Consider the following 23,996-nt stretch of genomic DNA (forward strand, 5'->3'; position numbering starts at 1 on the left):
GGAAGAAGTTATTTTTCCTTGCCAATTGATAGTCTGGCTTGCTTGCTTTAGTACTGATTAGTACTTTTGAAAACAGTAAATCATCTTGGACATTTCTGTTATTCTGCTCTGCAGAGACCTGATCTTACGAGGTACTGAGAACTTTTCTTGTGGTGCTGAGATTCTTGATCTTCCATTGAAATTAAAGAGAGACCCTAAGGGAGAGATTCTGCTAGTTTTAATCAAGCTAGCCTATAATATTAGCACAAATTATTGTTAGAATAGGAATATTTCCATTGACTGTAACCAGCTTTGAAATCAGCCTTATTTACAAACTAAGGATTAGACTTGACTTTAGGTAGTTAAAGATAATCCAGCTGTCAAAGTCCACTCTACTGCTATAGGCAGCAGAGTGAGAACTGGCACTTTCAGAGGATGGTCATACTATTCATTTGTCTATTTTCGAAGACAGTTACCTCTTGAACTTGTTTTCGTTTCCCTTTTGATTGTAGAGAGGTTTGGAGGACTAGCTTAGACTGGATGCCTAACTTTTTATCTGCTGAAGTTGGGTAATACAGGTCTCGTTATAAGTAGTTACACTGTGTCATTAATAATAACAATAATAGCAAAATCTGGCTATTACTGAATAACTGTAATGAACAGCTTCTTTCCTTTAAATGTGAGTATTGTAAAGGATCCTAAACTGCTGACTGGATATTCTGTAAGAGTTTATTTGTTGAATACCGCTCCTCCCCTCAGTGGTTGATCAACCAAACTCTCATTTCAACTACCTTCAGAAAAATATTTGAAATTTTACCTTGTCAGAAAAATCTCTTAGTATGCTTTACTTTGATACCTCTGTAAACTTGAATTGCACTGTAACTGAAGCTGACAGGCCAGTGTGAATGCCATATAGAAAGATCTTATCTTAAAAAACAAACAAAAAAAAAACCAAAACAAAAACCACAAAAAAACCCAGATGCAGCTGAAACACTGGAACAGACATTATGAATTGTATTGTTATTGCTGTAAGCTCGAGAAATTGTCATGAATACGAATCTTTTTGCCTATACATACTACAGAGTAATATTTTTATTAAGAGGTTTTTTTATGTCATAAGAGAGAAGTGAGATTGGCTTTTCAGTTCAGTTTCAGGCTGAACAAATGGCTGAGAGAGTGAGAGTAGGGCTTTGTGATACACAGATGGACCGATTTCACATTTCACTGTAGCTGACAGGTACATTTCAAATCCCCTCTTGTTTTCTTCAGGTAGTGTAGTCCTGCCTTCTTTCTTCCATCAACCTTACTACTTAGCAAAACTTTCCAGCATGCTATGACTGCAAAAAGGGGGAGTATTTTGATGGGTTAATTTTCTGCCAGTTCAGTGAGTTGAACTGGCTCATTGAGGGGTCAGACAAGCACCAAAGCAGTGCAAGGAGGGAGCAAGAGTGGAGAGGAGAAACTGTCTTTTTGGCAGCAATCTTTTAGAATATCTCAGTTGTGTTGTGAAACACTACCTTAAGAGATAACTTCCTCATGGGTTATGCAAAACCTGAATTTGAGCAACGGAGCAGATTTTAAGGACAGTATTAAAGAATTTTGGATTTTAATGGTCGTGGTTTTAATGTTTTATGTTTTATTTTATGAAATGTTTTAATGTTGAGTACAGTGCTTCAATAAAAATGTTGAGAACTAATCAGTGCAACATATAATCTCTTCTGCATTTTAGATGTAATTGCTTTCCTGCTCTTAGAGGAAGAGGTAGATGTGTTTTCCTTGGTATTTAATGCCATGCACAGCTTCCCTAAAAATGAAGAGATCCAGCAACATGGGTGTAAAGTGTTACACAAACTGTTTGAGAAAGGTATTTTTATCTTGTAGTTTATTAAGTTAGAAAAATATGTAAGTTGGAAGGGGATGGCAGACGTTTATTTAAATGAAATAATTTGTGCATTTCCAAATTCTGGTTTGTGTATCATATCTGTTCTTTGAATGAGTTACCACAAAACAGGTTTTCCAAGCAATATCACAAATTTTCTAAATTAGAGCAATGAATACAAAATTTTCAAAAAAGCAAAATGTCTCTTCATTTCTGACTCTAGAGTTAACTGAAAAGATGGGATTCAACATTAGTAACACTGGAACAAAGAGCAGTGACATTTTGTTTTAATTCTCAAATGAACAGGATTGCTTATTTAGACTGGCAAATTTTAGTAACATGTGAACGGTTCTAAAAAAAGCAAAATGTTTGTACTTTTGAAATATATGTGATTCTGCTTTTGATCTGGACAATGCTAAAAGATGAGTCTGTAACTGTATGATATTCCTGTGTTTCTTTTGAGAAATGAAGTTACCATGTATTGAATTTCTGCAAAGTTTTCAGAAACTGTGCGTGTAACAGCCAGAAGTCCCATTGTTGTAGCAGCTTGGCTTTGCATTGAGTTTCTTGCTTCAGAATAAATATTGAGGAGTGCTAGCGCTTTTACTAAGTCCGCTGTACTCCTTTGCTTCAGAGATAGTCTTCAGTTCTTCAGACTTGTTCTTTCCAGCACTATTTTGTATTGTTTTTTCCAAGTCTTCCTCCCACACATGTGTGCCTGGAATTATCTTCTGCATTCCCTCCCCTCTTTCGCTCACCCTAAGTACTTTTGTCCTGCTGTATTTTCTTTTCAGGCTCCATAAGGGTCTGAGCTTCTTAGATTTTCTGTGCATTGTTTTTTATAAGTGCCTGATTTTTACAGACCTACAGACTGCTCTGGGTACAGACCTGCAAACCTTCTTCTTGATGGCAGTGCTAAAGTAACAAGTTCCTAGGCTGCCACTGGCTACTTTTTCCTGCCTCTGATCCACCTTGTCAGTTACTGTAATGCGAATGTTTGCCTAGCCTTAGCTTGAAATAGATTCAGAAAATGGTTCTGCTTATGAAATATAAAATATGTAATTATTTTTCAACCTGGATCTGTTCCCTTATCTGGTTCATTGCACAGCCACGCAGTTATGTCAGTACAAATGACAGGGGGTAAGGGTGGAAAAACCTTAAGCCATTATTACAATGAAGGTAAGGTATTATTAAAGTGTGGCTGTAATCTTTATGAAAGAACTCCATTATCAAAAAAAGTTAAGAAGTTAAATAAAATCATGGAGTATGCAAAGTGGCATTCAGGCAAATTTTTTTCACTGTAAGCTTAGCCTTTCCTTCAGTTATATACTGTCTTGGTGAGGAACACCTGAAATTTGCTCTCTGAAAAAGGCTGAAAGGCTTCTTTGAAAATACTGATTCACAGGGAAGCGTTTGAAGTCAGAACTAAGTTACATAAAGTGTAGGCTAGAAAAAGGTCTTTATAAAAAGGAGTTGTAACTGGAAGATGATGTGTATGGAGAGTACCTTATATAAAGAAACTTGATGAAAACAATTGTCTTTTCTCATGTTGTACCAGAATATGAATTATTTCCTCAAAACATACTGTATCTCTCTTGCTTTTCAAATTAGTTCCAGAAGAGCAGCTGACTGAATTTGTTGAAAGCAAAGATCATATGGTCATACTGAAAGTATTTAAAGAGTTTCCAGAGAAAGAAGAGGTGATTCTTCCTGCACTTTATTCATTACATTCCTTAGCTGGTCCACGTAAGTGCATTGTTGGAAATTATTTTCATCTTCCGTCGCATACATCAGCTCACCTCAGTTTGTGGTAATCTTTCAGTGATTGTAAAAAATCAGTAAGAACTGGTTGGGAGCTGCCAGACAAAGAACTTTCCTGTTTTCTTTGGGAAATGCTGATTTGCAATTTTTCATGGGAAATTTTCATATTCAGCCATTCTGATAAAACTGAAATCTCTCATAAAATAACAGAAAGAGACTTTCTTCTGCTTGGAGTAAGTGGTAACAAAGATGCTTGTCATGGTTGCAGGGGTCAAAGTTCAAGACTGCCCTGTCTCTTTTTAATATTTGAAAAATAAGATGTATTTGTTGACTAAATAAACCTTCAGTGAGGCTCGGGTAGCAGGTAAAGAACGCTGTTGGCAGAGGCTGTTCCGCAAGGGCAAAATTGCCGATATGAATCCAGTGGCCAGGACTGAGATGGTATCTGGGCTCAGACAACCCCTCTGATGGTTCAGTGGTGGCTGCAATGAGGAACATTGTTAGCACTCCACACATTATAGGGTCTTATGATATTGTGCAGATCCTCAGGTGTTGTGCAGTAAGACTAGAAGAAAATGTCATTGTGTCTTGTCTTCCGATAATAGCAGTCCCTGTTGTGGGCAAAATCAGGTCCTGAGAGCATGCTTGATGATTTGTGTCAGTTTGTTGACAGCAATTTGATCTTGTTGACACAGAGGTAGCTCTTGTCAGCTTCCTGCTGGTAGTCGCAATTTTGGCAAGCGTAGAGCAGGGTCCTGCTCTCCATGTCTTCCACGAGGTACATAACGTACTCTTGCAAACATGATTCCTCACAAAACCTTACTTGTACATTCTGTCTGGGTCTATATGAATCATGCTAGCCCCATGTATTGCGCAAAATAACTAGTGTCCCACATTTCATCAGACTCCAAACTATTTAGTTTCTGTTTCTCAAAATTCTTGCTATTCCAGTTTGTGGTTAAAAAGTGTTCCTTGAGCCAGAAGTAGTTTTATCTTAGCCCAGAAGTTATTGCCATTTTCTAAGGAAAAGGGTGCCATATTTTAATTGCTTTTAAAATTAGTAAATACAAAGTGTAACTAAAGAACTCTCATTTCTGATAAGAAAGATTGAAAATAGAGAAGCAGAGTTAGCTTGCCCATGAATGTGCACATGAATGCACTTTTGCCAGCATTTATACTCTTGGTTTGTGACATCCCACAATACCTGCAAGAAAATGTATTCCTTTAAGGCCACATGGAGAAAATCATTCACTGTAAGTACACGCTCTAGTTTATCCAGTACTAAAATGTTTGTCTCCCTATACCCTGAAGTTCACATCTCTATTCCAAATGATTTACATCAAGGATTTGTACTTCACTATGCCTTCTTTCACTAGTCTGTATCTAGACTTTCTTCCAGCTTATATGTCGCAAGAAATTGAAGGGTGAGAGTTTCTTCCAATGCAACAAAGAACTCTCTTAAATCTCAGTGGTTTTGATGGAATGAGAAAATGCTTTGCTGCCAACTTTCCTCCAAAGTCTATAGCGGAGTGATGGGTCCCAGAATGTTAGCCATCTAAATGGTAGCCATAGGCAGCCACCCAGGTTTTTCCTCTATTTAATGGGGAGAAACAGGTACCTCGGGAGGAAATTTACCTGACCCGAAGGGAGGTAGGTATCTGTTACAGGTGGGATGAATCACCATATGGAGTGCTCTGGTCTCTTCATCAATTGTTGTGAGAACCTAGATGACCAGGTGTTGGTGGTTAAGATTAAATGAGCTTGTTCAGGGAAATGGTGGCTTCCTGCAAATGTAGCATTGCTTGGTTCTTGCAGGATTTAAACATGCAGTTAATTATTCTCTCTCCGTAGTAAACAGTTTTGGAATCCTGAATATTTTAATGTGTTTATAACTGCCACCTGTGAAATGATAACTTACTTTCAAGTGATGCAATACTGTTTTGTGGATCATACCTTTAAAAAGGTGTTTTCACTTGAGAAAGATGTGAAGAAATTGCTGTCATCATAAAGCATTGTGAAAGGTACCTTCCTTCACTATCAAATAGAATGCTTCAGAAATGCTTCCTGCTCAGAGTTTGCTTTTTCAGCTTACAGAGTGTCATTATTTAATATTCAGAGACACATTATTTTGAAGATATGCTGCTTTAAAAAGTCTAATTATCTTTAATAATACAGTTGCAAATATTTCTTTTAAGTTGTATACAGGAAAGCCAAGCTGTTGAAAGAACAATTAAGAAAGTCTATGGACCTCAGCAGAGTAATGCTACCTCCCCTGGAGTCAGTGACAGGACTCCCTTTCATTCACTGGGGACAGGATTTTGTCCAAGATTTTTTGGGGTTCATATTTTGTCTCCTACCCTGCATAGACATACTGGAGGGATGTTTTCATACACTGTGTTTTAACTACCATAATGCCTTTTTGCCTTAAATTACTGTATGTGGCATCTCTCTGTCCTCAGGAGGAAAGGACGCGTTCTGTCTGTTCACTGGCTCCTGTGAACGTCCGGTCAGTTTGTGTATCTGGCCTGTGTAATAGGCAGGAAAGAGGGTGAAAGTGACCAAGCACTGGCACAGGTTTCCTGGAGGGGGTGTGGAATCTCGATCCTTAGAGATACTCAGAAGCTGTCTGGCCATGGTCCTGGGCAACCTGCTCTAGGTGGCCCTGCTTGAGCAGGGGGTTGGACAAGACCTCCAGAGGTCCCTTCTGACATCAGCCCTTCTGTGATTCTGTGAAATAGAGAATTTGCAACGACTTTCAAAATATTGCAGGAGCATTGGATGAATGTTTCTATACCCTCAGGACACAATAGGCATATGGTAGAACTAATTTAAATGAAAAGAATAACTTGCTAAAATGTCCCCTAACATGAAAGGAAAACTTATGAAAACATGATTAAATCAAATAAATGACATCTATCAGAAAGAAAAATTCTAAACTGTTTCTTAATTTTATGCCCTGGGAATATTACTGAAACACTGTAAAATGTTTACCTGCTCATAATAATGTTATAAACACCATTTATAAGATTGAATTAATATTTATAAAAAAAAAAATGTTCAGCTTTAAGAAGAAAGTTACATAGAAACAGTTTGTGAAGAATTCCTGTTACGTGGCCTGATATAGAATGGAACAAATACATAAATGTTAATGTGGACTCTGAATTAAATTATTTCCAAGTGTTGGTTGTCGTTAATGTCTTCTATGGCAGTACCAAGAAAAAAAGTGCCACCTTTCTCTTGAGTTTCAGGGCAAAAACTGAGACATAGGCCCAGTTTTCTAAATAAATCTATTTAAATGAAGTCTGAATTAGAATCCAATCTTTTTTTTTTTTCTTAAGAACTAGAATCCATGCTTTTTTTTTTTTTTTTTTTTTTTTCCTTAAGAAGCAATTTTTGTTTGTTTTTTTTCTCTAGCCAGCAATGTTGAAGTGCTCATGTCTGGAAATGTTCGCTGCTACAATGTTATAGTGGAAATGATGAAAAGTTTCCCCAGTAGTGAAACAGTTCAGGAAGTGAGTTGCTGTTTGTTGCATAAGCTTACATTGGGTAAGTTCCCAAAGTTGTTTGTAGTCATCAACAAGTGTTACAAGTAACAAGAGAGCTACTATTCCAGTTAATCCTCAGGGTGGTGTATAGCTCCATGTCTCTAAAGATGTAAACATACTGAGGTAACACAGGCCACAGTCAATAACGTATCATTTTGCGGTAAACTTTAGTAACAGTGACAGAAGCTGCCATGAAAGACTGGGTGTGTGTGGGGTGTGGAATGGGAAAAAAAGAGCGGGAGAAGTATGAGATGAGAATGTGGGATCAATAGATCCCATTCTATTTAAAGTTACTATAGAAAGGAAGAAAATTCCTTCAAGATTTCTTTTTTTGAAGTGGCGATGCTGAATGTGTGAGAAACAACTGGTGCTACAGAATTACCTGGGGAAGTACTTTCCAAGACTCTTTCCTCCTTGCAAAGCGTTTACCTTCAGAGACCTATGCTGCGTTCCTGCCCAGCTGTGGTGCCTGTCTTGGGGCCCTCTGTGCTGCAGCAGTGAAAGAACGACAGGATTCTGGACTTCCCTTGACTTGGGCAAAAGTTGTCTGGGCTTATGTGGGCTAGCGTCACATCAACAGAAAGGATGGCAATGTCAAAAAGGGGTTTGCTGTGCCTCTTAGCAGCTCTGTACTCTTTTGCCACTATAATCTGATCTGCATTTGCAAGGGCCATGTAATTGAAAGTTCAAGTGAAAATAAATATGTTTTTCCCCCAGCTGCATACAAAAACACTGAGTAGCTGCCTGAGCAGCCCCTGCTTCCTTGGCAGGTTCTACTTCATCAAGGACTCAGCTAAGGTCTTTCTCATAAGCTAGATTTCCTGATTCTTGCAGGTGGTGGCCTGAAGCTACTGCAGATGCTGGTACCAGTGCACGAATCCCCTTAATCAAGTCAGTCCCATCCTTTCACCATCTGTTTCTGCTTCTGCAGGCAGATATTGTAGAAAATAAAGATCAAACTTGAGTGCAACCAAGAGCAACTTGCAGTTCCCCTTCAGAAAGCCAAATAAAAATTTCAAGCAAATGTGGTGGCCGCTGAGGTGGTATTTGCAGTTTTTTGCCAGGAGATGATGTTACCCTTGGCTGGTTTCCTCTGCAAGGCTAACAGAAGATAAGCAGGGAAACTAAGCACTTGTGGGAACACAGCAACTCTGTTGACGTGCCTTGGTCTTACCCTAAGTGTAACCAGCCTGGTTTCAGTCACATGTTTGTTGTGTGTGTATGCTGACCAACAAGTAATAGTGGTGGTAAAGCAGCCACAAGATCTATTTCTTCTTTCAGCATAACAGATGCCCTTTATCTTAATAAGGAGCCGCTTCAGTAGAGTTACGGGAAGAGGTGTCCACAGCACCACACAGTTAGGGAAACAGATGTGAAATTGCTGGGTGCTGCTGGAAATAGTGTGGAAGATTTCCATATAGCCAGTGTGGCTTCCCAAATTATTCTGATGGACACCATCTTCCTAAATCCACGTTAACAGGCAGTGAAATGGTAAAGTCAGCATCTACAGCCTCCAAAATCACTGTCATGTATTCTTGCTAGTCTGGTAATGACTATATTAGATTTGACAGTCATCAGTATTTTGAGTGATACCTGGTTGGCCAGCCACAAGCCTAACAGAATTACTCATCACGTAGGTTAAGATTATTAACTTTGTGAGGTAACAAATTTGCACAAACATACCGTTTCCATTAAAATACAGCAGGAAACGGCAATGCTGATATAACATGACCGCACTACTACAGGGTAAGAAGAAAAATACTGTTTCCAATTGCACTTGTAATAGATTTTAAGGGCAGGGGTTTGGAGTGATGCATTTGGAAAAGACTTGTCTTAAAGTCTATTCTTAAGCATTCTGTTAACTTGGTCTGATTTAACTGAATGATAAAACATTGGAAAAGAGGTACTTATCTTCTGGTGAAAGATCTAGACATTGAAGGTAGTCAGCACCTGTAGGACTCAGGACCAGAGCTGAGGGAAAGAAATGAAGTTGGTCGTTCTTCTGTATGTAATTCCCATATGTGAGCATCAAAACTATAGACTTATTAATTTCATACCTTACCTAAAGGGTTTGAGAAACACTGATACAGATTTTAAGCTGACCTTTCACATTGCTAGTGTGATGCTCATTTTTACTAATCAAGAATTAAACGAAATGGAATATCAAAACAGAAACCATAGCTATCAAACTGTATTTTACAAAGTGAGTGTTGCTGTATTAATTTATGCATAATGCTTGTTTTTACAGCAAATGGGGAAGTTATTTTCATTTGCTTGCTTTTTGCAGAATTCCTTATATTCAAACTATAATATAAAATACTGTACAGCCTATAATAGAAGTTATACTTTAAATATATTTATCATCACAAAGTAGTTCTTCCTACTATTCCAGAATGCAGGTATTCTGTATTTATAATGCTGACCTTGATCTGTTTAATGAGGAGGGCAAAAACAGAGAGCAAAACGTGGTTAAACCACTTGCTTGATAGGACAATTCAAATCATTGCAGGAATTCAAGACCGGGACTGCATTCACTTCCTGACAGGAAGTCTGCAAGTGATACACTGACTATTTTTCTTATTTTGATGACAGTGTACAGTTCCTTTTGCATTAAACCTCAGTCTTTTGTAAAAATTACAAAAAAACTAGGTCCCAGCTGTTTTTTTTATCCTTGACCTCTTCTTTCTATAAATAAAACATTATTGTGTCAAGCCCTGTAATAAGAAATCCAATGTTTGCCACAAAGTTTGTGCATTGTGTGCTGAGAAACTTGTTAGATGTGTGTAAAGCTCTAGATATTCATGTTTATATTCATTTAATATTTTATGTATTTTCAGGAAATTTTTTCAATATCCTTGTGTTACACAAGGTTCCAGAAGTCATTGTGAAGGCTGTTAAAACATACCCTGAAAATGGAAAGTTACAAGCTGCAGCTCTCAGTTGTTTAGCTCTTCTAAGTGAGTAAATCTCTTCCTAAATACATAAATAACTTACCTCATTTATTTGTCCATTTGCTAATCTTTTCTATACTGGTAATATCTTATGGTGATTTTGAACTCCATTTCTTTAACATGAAAGCCTCAGGCAAGATAGGTTTGACAGAAGTAGATTTCCCACATGCTTATAGTTTGTTGTTTACTGCAACGTGGTTGTGTTCCTATCATATGCCCGACATCTTCACAGTGTTCAGAGGTGGTATATTATGTTGACAGATCTTAACAAAGCAACCTGTTTATTCATAGGCAAATACTGGATAATCCCTACTTAACATAAGATCTCTAGAGATAACAACACTAATGTGATGCTGTGTTTGCCATGTGTGACAGTACTCATTATATCGTGGCAGTTGATAGCAACACTAAATCAATGCTTGTGCTTGAGTTCTGAAATCAATTAAAAGATGTAAACTTTTCCTTGAGTAAACATCAGGTATTATTCTGAAAAAGAAGTTAGTGGCAAAAAGCTAAGAATCTGATCCTCTTTGTCTTTGAGTAATTGTTCCATAAAAAAGTCAGTAGAAATGGTGTTTAAGAGTCCTCAAAATAGCAAAGATTAGAAATCAATAAATGCTCCATTAAGCCTCAGGTATTATGGTCAGTATTGATACATACTTTTTTCCTTAAAGCTGAAAAATTGTAGGTATAAAATGATTTCTTTTAAATTCTCTTGCTGTTACTGTGGCCCGATATTTGTGTCTTAGCAACTGCAATTTGCATTTCATTTTTTAAGGGCACTGCTTCAGAGTGTAGATGGCTGTGTGATAAGTGGTATGTGCAAATTAATCACTCATGTCTGTGATACTCTGTATGTAAATACACAACAACAAAAAAGAAGTATCTGCAGGTCTTTTCAGAGCCCGAGTATTGACTGATCTGAAACTATGTACCTAATTTACTACACTGTAATTAAGGTTTTTATTCTCCTTTATAACCTTAAAGATGTTTTCGAAGTCTGTCACAGAGTTTATGTCTAAAGACTTCTCCCTTCCCAGAAAAGGCTAATCCTTCCACTGATTTTTGCACATAGGCAATGTGAGCACCTCTGTGATTACTAAGTGGTTTGTTTTCACAATAAGAATTTATTGTAAATATTTTATATTTCAAGCTGAAACAATATTCTTAAACCGAGACTTAGAGGAAAGAAAAGAAGAGGAGGAGGAAGAAAAATTGTGCTGGTTGGAAGCATGTTACAGAGCATTAGAACTGCACCGAAAAAACACAGATGTGCTGGTGAGAATTTCTGGATGATGGGGGTATGGAAAGACAGCATTGTGCATTAAATACAATGTCTAGCAACATAATTTTTTCCTGTATATCCTTGGTCAAACAAGGCCTTAAGGACTAGATTAGATTTAGAATAAATCTTAACCGTTCTTGCCTTTCTTATCTTTGTTGAAATCAACTGGTTTCAGTTACTCCTTTGGATCAAATGTAGGTAGTTAAGATGAGGCATATTACCTGAAACTTTGGCCATCCAAAGATTGTTGTTTATGTGGCTTCTCTGTATACAACAGCAAAACACAGCAGAAGAATTAATCTCAGCCTAAAATAGATATCAAAATGAAAATCAAATAATGAGAATGTGGCACATGTTTGTAACTCAGGCCTATCCCAACTATAAAGAATGTGACAGTCCACATCTTTTTGTATTTCTACGTAAAAAGCACATTGTACCTTTGTCATGGACTGAAAAACAGTCAAAGTATTTACATTTTTTCTTATAAAGGATTATTTTCGTAATTCTTTTGTCTCCTCTTGGTTTATATTTAGGAGGCTGCATGCTGGGCTTTGAAAAATCTGTTTCTGTATCAACGCAACCTTCATGAGAAGATTGGAGATGGAGATAATCAGTCAGTGTTAATATCTTGAACTGTATTTTTGGAAATGAAAAAAATGAAAGCCTACTATTAGGCCATTTGGAATCTCATGTTTCAGTTATTTTTGGTGTTTTCAAATATTTGAAGTGCACAGTGATCAATAGTACTTGGGAAAATTTCTTTCTTAAAATGTTTGCTAACCTTGACTCAGGCAAAAATAAAGGGTCAGAATACAGTCTCATAGAACTAATTTTTACAGTTCACAAGGAATATCCTCTTCAGTTGCCACAAGGATGGGGACAATTAAAGAATGTAAGAGCAGGGAAAACAGAGAAGATTAAGGTATCTAGTACATAAGGAGTATAGAAAGGCAGTGCTCATTTTCCCACAAATCAGATGAAAGGGCATAGCAGAGGGAGTGCTGCATCATCAGAGAGAGTCTAGACGTGGCTAAGACACAGACTTTCAATTTAGTTACAGTGTTTTTCAGAGTTGCTTAAAATTTTAATTATTTAAATTTTAGTATGCCTGTTTTGTCCCCCTTTCTGCATGTCAAGTCACTTGGAAAGCATAGTTCCATTGAATTCAATGACATTCGGAGTAGGTTAATATGCATAGTTTTCAAAGGGCTTTCTTTGTAAAGGAAGTAAAACTGTTGCTCTGGAAACATGTTAGATGCCAAGTACAATCACCTGAAGATTGAATTATATTGCTTAACACCTTTTTAGGAAACTGAAATACAATTATCAAGTAACTGCTATAATATGGTCAACGTGCAGCTATTTGTTTCTCTCTGTGAAAGGTTCCCAATAGACAGAGCAGTGATGCTCTCCATGCTGATGCACTCCTCTTCAAAAGAAGTATTTCAGGCAGCTGCTAGTACCTTGGCAATTTTGTCACAACAAAATGGTAAGGGAATTTAATTGTCTTTACCTTCTAGTTCAGCAAAAGGTTATTGCTGAAATAGTAAAGAATACAATACAGTATTCTCTATGGTTAGAATATTACGCAGTTGTGTTTAGTAGAAAGTCTATTCCTTGCTTTGAAAAAGCTATTGTTGGCTAGTATCAAAGAGAGTATGTGGAAGTGAAGAGCTCTTTGCCAGTTTATGTGTTGCAATTGCTATTTTTTGGAGCAGGAGATGGAAAAAGAGGGTGTTTGCTTTGTATGCTTGTTTAAACATTTATCTCATGTTTAAATTTCCTCAGGAGCACTGATTGTTGAAAATCACATGAGTAAGGATTACAACCCAACAAATACCATTTTCTTGCTTAACAGAGGGGATTTGAGCAGTCCTGTTGACTGCAGTAAATCAAATTGTGTAGAAAGTTAAGCATGTGCATAACAGTTTTCAAGATTGTTGCAGTCCTGATTATGTCCCTAATACAGTTTCCTAACTTTTTTCAATTTACAGACCCCCTCAAAATTTTTCAGTGGAGATGTGGACCCCTGGGTAGAATATTTAAGCCTAGTGAGAGTTGGCCTGCTTCTATTAGATACCTTTCCCAGAACCCTTTGAAATGGTTATGGACCTCAAGTGGTTTGTTGGCTGCATGTTGAAAACCACTGGCTAGATAGGAACAAAAAGACTATCAGTTAATTACTGTTCTCTAGGTGAGAAAGCGTTGTTTTATCACTAGGTTACTGAGCCACCCAAGTACAAAAAATGAAGAGGTTTTATAGTTATTTATGGGATTAATATGTATCTATATCAAGAAACAGATCTCATAAATGTATGTGTATTGTTATCATATATTATACCAGGTTACCGTATTCATACCACATTACTGGCAAGTGGGTCTCTGATTCCTTTTGGAAGGCTAAAGCAAATTTTTATTTTGCCTTTTTTTTTTTTTCTTTTTTTTCTCCCCTAAATAAATGCGGTTACACCAGAATTGAAAGAAATAAAGAAGCTTAGTAAAACACTCTGGCACAAGGCAATATTACTTGACTTAACCATTTGAAATCAATGTATTGAACTGGGAATGGCAAGAATTGGTGGTAGTTACCACGATAATGTAGAGTATTTTTGTAGTATTCTGAGCTGTATTGGTTACATTATAGCTACAACATGTGCTTGGGTATTTTAATTTTTAAAGAATGAATTAATGAAGTAAATAGAGTGAATAAATATAACTTCCATTTTTGAAACCTTATTTTGGACGTCAGAAACTTGCTTGGCTTGAAAGTTTTAAATTCTAGCTCTCCTACATGATCACAGAGCGCAATTAAGAAGAAAAATTGTTTAAGAATTAACATTTTTGAAAATAAAAGCAAAGATGTGCGTTCTCCTTCCCTTAAGTTAACTTTATGTAAGTAAAACCAGCAGATGTATTTAGACTTGTTCAGGAATTACAATGCTTTGATTAAGCTACGCAAACAGAAGTCAGCTTCAGCTCAAATTGTTTTCCATTCTAAATTATACTTCTATAATGTGTGTGTTTGATGAGGAAAAAAAGTGGAAAAAAGTTAGCAGTTCTGTTGTTTTTGAGAAGTATACATAAAGAGAAAGAGATATACTTACAGGATGGTTGCTGTTTTGTGTTTTAGTAAGTATTAGGAAGACACTTTTGGGGAAAGGCATACATATGAATGTTTTGGATATAATGAGGAAACACCCGCATTCTCCTGAAGTGGCTGAAAGTTCCTGCAGAATTCTGAATTGTGTTTTTGAAGGAAGGTAATGTACTTAGAAATATGTGGCCACTTCCAAAGTGAAGGTTTGTGAAATTCAGTGCTGTATGTGATTACATATCTATTATTGATTGCTTCATATTAAAATTGACCACAGGCTGACAACCCTGTTGAAGACATTGAATTTGGTAAGCCCCATAGTCAGATGCCCAGATGGATATGTGTAGGGAGCTGCATATTCTTCCCTTCATTGTTCTTGAGATGGTTTCAGTAGGCTGTCACTAGGTGGTCTCCCCCTCCTGTTAGCCATGCTGAGTTCTGCTGAGTGCCAGGAAATTTCCCACAATATTAACTCTGATTATTACAATAACATTATGTTAATATTACTTTTGTGTTGGCTTTTGCAAATACTCTAGAACATAATTGGAAAATCAAACTTGTGACTCATAAATATGGGTATACAGGGTGGGAACATGATTCAAAGTGTCCTGCGAAGTTTTGTCAGCCTTCCTTGAAACCTTTATATATGCTAGGCTATCTGTGAAAAAATGACAGACTCAAGATCTAGTCACAGGATTCCTTATGAATAATTTTATTTTGTAAAGAAAATCTCGGAATTTCCATAACCTTGTTCACAGGAGTGAAAAGTATTATAAAATGAAATAATAAAATAACCTTAAAAGTGAATTAGTGGCCTCTGGCTACTGTTGTTTCTAGGAATGCTAATGACATTGAGATTATATTTTTTTTTCTTTAAGATTAGAACCTAACATGATTTATACTTTTCTGTTTGTTCTACAAGAATCTGAGTATTCATTAGTACTTCATGACAGTTGCAGAGCACTAAATCAAGGAAGATATGTCTTTTCCCCTCTCTGGACTGGAATCAAAGTGAAATACATGAGTCCACTACTCACCCTGAATTAAATACTGTGCTTTCTGTGTATCACTGTTCTGGACTGGATTGAAAATTACCTCTCAGTAGTCTAGAATGGAATTAGGCTGAATAGACTGAATTCATGGAATGGCATGAAAATGATGTATTTGCTATGATGAAGAAAATTGCCATAGTTTATATTTTGTAGCTTAAACCAGATTTAAAGTGTCCTAAAGAGTTATCACACAGTGTTCATTAAGAAAACAAATACATGTAAAGTTATGTAGAAGAAATGCGTTCTTTTTTTTTTTATTTTATAAACAATATTTTCAGTTTCCCTCATCTGGATGTAATGACAGTAGCTGTATCAGAAGTTGTAAAAGCCATGAGGAAACATGAAAAATCACTCTCTGTACAGCTGGAAGCACTTCGAGTCCTTTTACACTTTATGATGCCTGGTAAGTCATCAAAAAATATAATCGGTGTGGCATCATACACCAAATGAGAGAACAGAAATTAGATAGCTGAGTTTTAATTTTCCTTTTCTAATGAGACAGCCTTTAATGGAACTCCAGAAAATTTACTGGAGTTATGTACGTAGGAGAGAGCAGCTGTAGCTCTTAAAGAACATACAAGGTGGAGGAAAACTTGAGATGTTGAAGGTAACAGACCAAAATTATCACTGCTGATTTCCTCTTGGTTTCATCCGTGAAGAGCTAGCTCCGTTACTTCTGAGGAATTCAGGGAAACAAGTGTAGATTTATTGCTGTGATTGTGTAGTTTCATCACGGATATCCTTTAAGTGAGAGCAAAGTGATCGTGACTTCAACATTGTTGTACCACAAAATACAATTGTTTTAACGGTATCTCTTGGAAGGAACATAAAAATTGGCCCTCTGACACCAAAAAAACAGGCTGTGATTTAAAAATAGGAAATATATTATTATATACTATTTTCTACAGAGAAGAAGCCAAACTGACTAGCTTAGAGAATTCCTTTCAAAAAAAAAAACCAAAACCAACTCTTTAAGGGCAATCTACAGTGTGGAAAAATATATTCTTGTTAGTTCTATACCTTTAATAGAATTAGGGGAAAATTTTAACTCTTCTTACCAGTTTACTGCTGTGTATCCTGGGTTTTTTCCTCTGATAATAAATATGAGAGTACAGACATGGGGTACTGATTTTTTTTCAGAACAACTTTTTGCAAGTATCTCTCAGCAGTTTTACAACTGCACATTTTTTTCACATTTACAAAACCAGGTACTCCGAAACTAGTAACTTGGCTAATATGCAGACTGATTGCAAGTTTTCAGTTTCCTTCTATTCTTTGAATTATAATCCTGATTTTTTTTTCAATAAACAGCAGGATTATGACTTGCCTACATGTTAGAAAACATATATCAAGGTAGGTTTTTTGTCAGTATCCTGGAAGTGAGGCCCTTCTAAAGTGTAATCAAACAAAAAGAGTGCCAACTAGATGCTGGAACTTGCAGGTTAATCAGGGAATGAAAAGTAGTTCATGGGGACAATAGTAACTGGAACAAACATAAATGCTGAAGTGACTTTTACAGGATTTCTGGGTACTTTCTTTAGTGCCACTTGACTGCAGGTGTCAATACCTACAAGAAATGTAAATCTGAAAAGCCTTTCTCTGTTCTTTTATTTGTACTCACATTTAACGTCATCTGTGGGTAAAATGTCACCTATGATGTGCTGCCAAGTGAGAAAGCGCAACAAATTTCTCTGTAGTGTCTCCTTTCCAGAAGGAAGAGGCATTCTGAAGTAGGTATCAGGAACAGCAAGAAACCCCATAGCTCAAAGTAATATATTGCAATATACCTTAGGCAAAATTTTTTGGCGTGATTTTGCATTTTCACAGTAAGCAGTGAGCAAACGTGGTGAAATCATCATTTCAAACAGAATGTACTCACACTGCAACCTAAATCTGGAGGGACTCCAGTCTCTGTAATTACAGCATTCTGAAAAAGTCATAGGATCTGAAGTATGCCCTCTGAGTCACCTGTGTCTTCAATTTGATTGTTATATTGGTGTAATACTGGGGAGAATATTAAATCTGTTCTGCTGAGGAAGGCTGTTTTCCATTGTTGCAGGTACAAAGAACGAACACCAGAATGGTTCTTCCAGAGATGTGGGAGATGCTGCTTTTGCACTTACAGTAAAAGTCATTAAAAGCCAGTGTCTGTTGGAGGGAACTCATTCGCTGGTGCTTAATGCTTTGAACAGGGTATAGTTAAAGCTTCATTCTAATGAATTTTACACTTGCATTGGTAAATCATTTGTAAGTTTTAGTTCCACATTGATTTTTCCTATTGATTTGATAGAATTAATCTTAACTCCTGAGTTTCATTCACTCAGGATTTTGGGTGATTTCTTCTTATTTTCTGTTCTAGAGTGTATTAGATGATCCTTTATACAGTAACTCTAAAGGATATTTATAAAAACAAGGCTAGTATTTTTTTCAAGAATACAGTTTGTGATTTTTTTTTTAATGGACTAGTTTATACGTGAAATGTGTCCTAATACCTACATCTCAACTACACATGGAACTTAGTGGTTCTTTAATATGTCTTTCATGGATACATACTCCTTTACTTTCAACAGAACAGTATTTCTCAGTTGTCTCCATTCTTTTCACTGTTTAATTCTATGACTTTTTCCAGCCACTGGAAAACAGAATGATCACAGTGCCTTGAAGGAGAAGCTGAAAAGTTAAGGGCTGAAGCAGAGCCAGTCTAAACAAAGGAAATGCTGGGCACTTTGCACAGCAAATTAACCCTAAATCCTAGTGATAGGAAAGGTTTAACTTCATGGCTTTCAGAAGAATCCCACCTCTACAAGGTTTGCAAGTTTCACATGACCACAATCAGCATGTAGCAATTCACAATTTTTTTTTAATGGACTAGTTTATACGTGAAAAGTCTCCACAATTTTAGGCTTCCTAAAAGCTTTCAGTCACGACAGTTATGTCTCTTACATTTATTGTAAAAGTCAGAGCAAATAATGTATCAGCAAGAGCGCTAGAGTACCTAAAGGACATTTCTTGACCTGAAGATACAGGATATAGGAGTGAACAAGGGAGGCAAAATAATTCTTACTTCAGAATGTATTTTAGTCTCCAATGTTTTGTGACCATCCTGATTGCTTTTTCTGACCCAGCTGGTTTGTGTTTTGGGGTGCTACAATATCAACCAGAAGGGCTAGAAATTAACAAGTTTTAATGAAGAAATATTAGAGAAGGAGTAAGGAGGAAGATGGGCATGTCTCCACTGCAATATTTGCAAGTCACTGTGACAGCTATGCATGCTTTCAGATCTAGGCCTCATCTGGGTTTCCTCCATCTGGGAGTGGGGGAAAACTGGGAAAAATAATCACAAATAACGTGTTGAATTGCTCTATAATTAAAACCAAAGCTTTTAAAATCTTGATGGGGTGTGGTAGTAGGTATGTTGCCTCATATCTTTTTCTTTTGGCTTTTTTTTTTTTTTTTTCAGTTGTCACCATGTTTATCCTTGTGCCGGTTCTCAAAAAAGCCAATTTTTGTTCTTTTTTACCCACAAAGGAAGTACATTTTCTCACTTTCCTTACACTAGCAAAATGATGTGAATTTGTAACAGTTGAACTAAAACTTTGAGGGGAAAAAAATCACGCTCTCCATTAGAAAACTAGCTAGGGAATATTTTCAGAATCCCAGGTGGAAATCTGGGGAGGTTGAGTGGCTAAAACTGATAGTTGAAAAGGAAACCTTTTTGAAATTGTGGTTATCATTACTTATTGTCACATCAGCTGTAATTTCATATACCTGAAGAACAATTGCTTGTTCTGAAAGAACAACTTGAAGAACAAGCAACTCTTCTGTTACCATTGTAAGCAGAACAAACTTGATCTCATTTTCTATTCATTTCTCCATTAGTTTATTGGAAATCCTAGCATTCAGAAGCGTGGATTAAAACTACTGGCTTCTCTAGCTGAGTGCACGGGTGCACTAGAAATTTTAACCCAGCAAGGAGCTACTGACACTGTGCTTCATACCCTACAGATGTATCCAGACAAACAAGGTGGGGAAGGTATTTTGTTAGTAGAATGTGAATGATGTAGTAGGAGGGTCTGATTAACCATAGAAGCTGTAACCTATGTATTACACTCTTTAATACTGGATGTGATGTAGGTTATGTGGCAAGAAAAGGCTGCAGTACTGCTTAGTCCTTGGCTTCGTTCACTTTAGTTATGCCTGGCCCTGTGACAGCTTATGCAAGTAACTTTCTGGAATATTAGTAATATAACACTACTTAGGTCATGGGTTTATTCCACTCAGAATGTCTGAATAATCATCATTATTAATCTTTCTTCTTTTTTTCTAGACATACAGTGTTTGGGTTTGAGTCTTCTACGCTCTTTGATTACAAGAAAGATTTTGTGTATTGCAACTATGCATGTCCTGTCAACAGTTCTAGTTTCTACTCTACGGCGATTTAAAGAGGTCACTGAAATCCAGATGCATGTATGTGTTACTTCTGTTACAAAGATGAGAGTGAAAGGAAAAACCTCAGAAAATTATTTTTATGTAGTTATATTTGAAATGTAATTCCTTATTTTAATTACTTCATTTTGATTTTATTGCAATTAGTAGATTCATATAAGTCTTTATAATTAAACAAATATGTTTGCCATAGAGATGGTTTTCTTGGAGGCATATATTCAATCCAGAATATGTAAGTGTATGTTTAGATGTTTGTCTAAGACTTCTGAGATCTGCAAACTAGAACAAACTTCTCAGTCATGGTTCATCATTCAATCAATCTATAACCATTTAATGAAGTAACCATCATTATAGTATTGATTGCCCTTCTTTGAAAAATAATAGTAAATAACTTAGTTCCCAGCCCTGTCAACAGCAATAGGCTTAGTGTAGGAAAGCTGTATTTAAGAAGGGTATTACTGGAATACTGTGTCAGACTTTGGATCAACTTCTGAATATGGAAGGAGAGTTTTTATTCTGTCATCAAACACAAGTTCAGTCCTCCTCATGTGAAAGTTCTACTTCCTCTGCCTCAGAAGCTTTCCCTGTTTGTTGCCAATTTCTTTTTTCTAGCAGAATGAGACTTGCCTGTGTGAGTTTCTGTACTTCTGTTTCAGATCAATATGAAAATATCACAAGTACAGCCTCCCTTCTTTATTGTTGTTCCCCCAAGCCTTCCAAGCTTAACTTAGCCACCCATGTGGAGAGAAATCAAAATAATATGGTAGAATAAGGAATTTGCTTAAACTGATTTAGTCTCAGTTAGGTTTGGACAGAGTCTGCAATTTATCCAGTTCACCCTTCTAGGTGAACTTAACTTCCAGAATCATGCGATAATTTTGAATTTCTTTTTAGCTTTTGGATACAGCTGTTAAGCTTTTCATTTAGGCTATATATTTTTTTGGCATTCAGGGATTACAGAGCAACACATTGGGACAAGGGATGCATCTTAATCTTGTATTCTTAGAAGGAGATTGTTTCTTCTGTACATTTTCAGGAAATCATGAGTACATTTGTTGCTGCCAGGCAGGATGTTGTCAGGTGCTGTGGTGCATAATTTGGCTTTTCAAAGTGTCAGTTAATATCTGTTTAAGTGAGTCAGCTAAACAAGCATGAAACTGTAGCTATATAAAACCAGGTGGTTTTGTCTTCTCTCTTGATCTTTTCCAATTTGTGAATTGTTGCATGTTTAAAAGGAAAAGAAAAATAACTAAAGCACATATCTTTTGGTTGAAGTTTGAAATTTTTTTTCACAACTTGTTTTAAAATTACACTTTTTGACACTGCTTATTTCAATCCTTTCTTTGTGTTCTTAGGGATTTCATGCAATCTTGTCAGTTCTTGGTTTGTCACCTTGTTTTGCAAAGCTGCTTGTACATGAGTCATTTGATGCAGTCATTTTCTACCAGATGTCTATGTGTTTCACTGACCAGCGAGATCAACAGGTATCTTCTCTCTTTTGACAGCTCCACAGCTGAAAAATTTTGGTGCTTTTTTTGTCCTAACTTTGATTGTTTGTCTTCCTGTTCAGTTTCAAAGCCTGTGTTGTAAATGTTTTGCTAAAATAGCTGAAAATGATGATTTAAAAAATGTGATGCTGGAAAAAGCATGTATTGAGAACAACAGTATTATGGCTGAATGTTTACTTCTACTGGGAGCTGATATTAATAAGAAGACAAAGACAAACTCTTTGATCTATCAGGTAATGTATGGAAATATATATAGTTCTATTGCTTTAAAATGTGTCCTTTTGGGTTCCTTTCTCTCTCATAAAAACATACATTTGGCAGAACACAACAGCAATACCCAGTACAATCTAACTATGACCTGATAGCGTGATTGCTACTCATAGTGACTTCAGGCTCGGTCTGATGTTCATTGGAACACCCTTAACTTTATTGAAGCTCATGGGGTCACTGTCACCTACGATGTGCCCACACTGCCAGTTCGGTTCTCATGCACGATCACTTTAAGTCCCATGCTTTCTGATTGTTTACCCTGTTCACATGCAAACCTGGATTCAATCAAGTACTGACTTAGCCTTAGCTTTGGAGTATTTTTGAGGAAGAAGACTTAAGCTCAAGCTTTGCAAACTCCCAGTCATTTTTTCAGCTCTAATCAGGCATAGATGGCATCAAGCCCATTAGAGCCCAGTCCATGAGCTGATACTCCAAATTCAGTTCTTTCCAAGCTCTTCGAGGCCCAAGTACAGATGGACCAGCAGACAACACTGTGTGTGCTTAGTCCCACTCTGTTCTAGACCTGCAAAGAAGACTTTGCCCAAAATGTCTTCCCTGCAGTGGTGGATTTTTTTTTTTACTTTGTGTTGTACTTAAACTTGAATATATTACTATATATTGAATATATATATATATATTCAATATATGTATACACTATAAACTTGAATATAATCATTAGGTTTTGTGCTGATTTAACTGTTCTAGTTAGAGTTCTGACTTGTTATCAACACAGCTGAAGGAATATAACATCTTAGAATGCCTGCAGTCACACTGGCTGCAAAGAGCTTTATCCAGACAGTGGCCACATCCAGAGCAACTATTTGAAATATGTTGGTGTCTTAAATAAGGCCGTAGGCAAACATCCCACCTGGATTCAGCCATGCCAATGGAGAAACTGCTCCTACCTGCTTATAAGTGCTTCTTGCTAAATGTGACTGCCTTTAAATTATTTTTTTTGAGAAATGTTGTGTATGAGCACATCTTAATTTTGCTTCAGTGTCAAAGTTTTAAGCCAGGGGTCCTCAAACTTTTTAACCAGGGGCCAGCGCGTGGATAAAGTGGCAGGCAGTAATCTGCGGCTGCTTGGTTTCCCCCCCCAACCCCTGGCGAGGAGGGCCGGGGGGGTTCTGTAAATACGGGGGGCTGGATTGAGGACCCTGGGGGGCCGTATCCGGCCCGTGGGCCTTAGTTTGAGGACCCTTGATTTAAGCAGTCTGAGAGAACCCCACCGGCACTGCCTGAAGTGAATTAGGGAGTGTTCATTTCTTCTGGCAGAGCTGGCTGGGTAATAAAGCACAGCTGGGCTGGAACCGGCTGTCCGTCCATGGAGTGTGAGGTAGGCAAATCACTGTTAGCAAGCTACAGTTTGCTAAGAAACTGGAAGTATTTCTAAAAAATATTTGTAATATTCACAGTCAACCTGCTCTGTGTAGCAATGCAGGCTGAGAGATGGAAAAGAATAAAGCTGACTGAAGCCAGTGAACCTGAGCGGGTCCCTAGCACTAGGCAAGGCTTGATGAATCTCACCGTTGTTGCCTGTTCTCTCATATCTGGATGACATGGCAAAATAATCCCTAAGTGTCTTTTTACAACTGAACAGATAAACAAATGGAGTTGCCATTGACTGCGTGCAGTAACAAAACTACTTAAATTACCATTCATTTTTGCCTGGAAATTGTGTGCACTCACGGCAGAAATTACAGTTACAGAACTCCAGCATTTTTTATCTTTTGAACAAAGACTTCAGGAAAACGGAGGTTGGTACTCAGATGCCTTAGGCAGGCATATGCTCTGAGGTGTAGGGAATTGTGTAATTGAAAAAGAGGCACGATCCTAAAAATGCAATGCATTTGCATTTGAGGCAAATCTCTTAATGCAGTTTGAGCTGTTGTTTGAGTGCCTTGCATAATTTTTTTAATTGCTTTTCTCTGTTAGGTTTGTGAGAAAGGCCATAATCCTAAATTGGTGGAATTGCTATTAGCCAATGGTGCTCGAGAGCAGGATGTTCGGAGTGCTTTAACCATCAGTATAAAGAGAGGAGATAGCCAGATCATCAGCTTGCTCTTAAAGAAGCTTAGCCTTGATGTTGCCAACAGCAGTATATGTCTTGGAGGATTTGGTATTGGGAGACTAGAACCTTCCTGGCTCATTCCTTTGTTCCCAGATAAACTTACTCCATTAAGAAAACAAAGTGAGTATATATAGAATTTGCTATATGAAATGTGT

The 23,996-nt window shown here is 37.0% G+C and overlaps 1 protein-coding gene across 2 annotated transcripts in view; it reads left to right on the forward strand.

Annotated features, from left to right (window-relative positions):
- LRRK2 (leucine rich repeat kinase 2) overlaps positions 1 to 23,996 on the forward strand; it is a 71,599-nt gene that overhangs the window by 9,203 nt on the left and 38,400 nt on the right. For both annotated transcript variants that reach the window (XR_008732537.1, XM_055712360.1), the window contains exons 5-19: positions 1,709 to 1,843; positions 3,470 to 3,604; positions 7,034 to 7,165; positions 10,002 to 10,121; positions 11,269 to 11,393; positions 11,934 to 12,013; positions 12,783 to 12,889; positions 14,531 to 14,660; positions 15,825 to 15,949; positions 17,606 to 17,739; positions 19,426 to 19,570; positions 19,874 to 20,013; positions 21,348 to 21,476; positions 21,563 to 21,733; positions 23,706 to 23,961. Coding sequence is in view for 1 of the 2 variants with exons in the window: in XM_055712360.1 (XP_055568335.1) it covers positions 1,709 to 1,843; positions 3,470 to 3,604; positions 7,034 to 7,165; positions 10,002 to 10,121; positions 11,269 to 11,393; positions 11,934 to 12,013; positions 12,783 to 12,889; positions 14,531 to 14,660; positions 15,825 to 15,949; positions 17,606 to 17,739; positions 19,426 to 19,570; positions 19,874 to 20,013; positions 21,348 to 21,476; positions 21,563 to 21,733; positions 23,706 to 23,961 (2,064 nt within the window). In the remaining variant the exon portion in view is untranslated. The remainder of the gene's footprint in view (positions 1 to 1,708; positions 1,844 to 3,469; positions 3,605 to 7,033; positions 7,166 to 10,001; positions 10,122 to 11,268; positions 11,394 to 11,933; positions 12,014 to 12,782; positions 12,890 to 14,530; positions 14,661 to 15,824; positions 15,950 to 17,605; positions 17,740 to 19,425; positions 19,571 to 19,873; positions 20,014 to 21,347; positions 21,477 to 21,562; positions 21,734 to 23,705; positions 23,962 to 23,996) is intronic.

This window comes from Falco cherrug, chromosome 5 (assembly GCF_023634085.1).
Source record: "Falco cherrug isolate bFalChe1 chromosome 5, bFalChe1.pri, whole genome shotgun sequence".
NCBI classification, from domain to species: Eukaryota; Metazoa; Chordata; class Aves; order Falconiformes; family Falconidae; genus Falco; species Falco cherrug.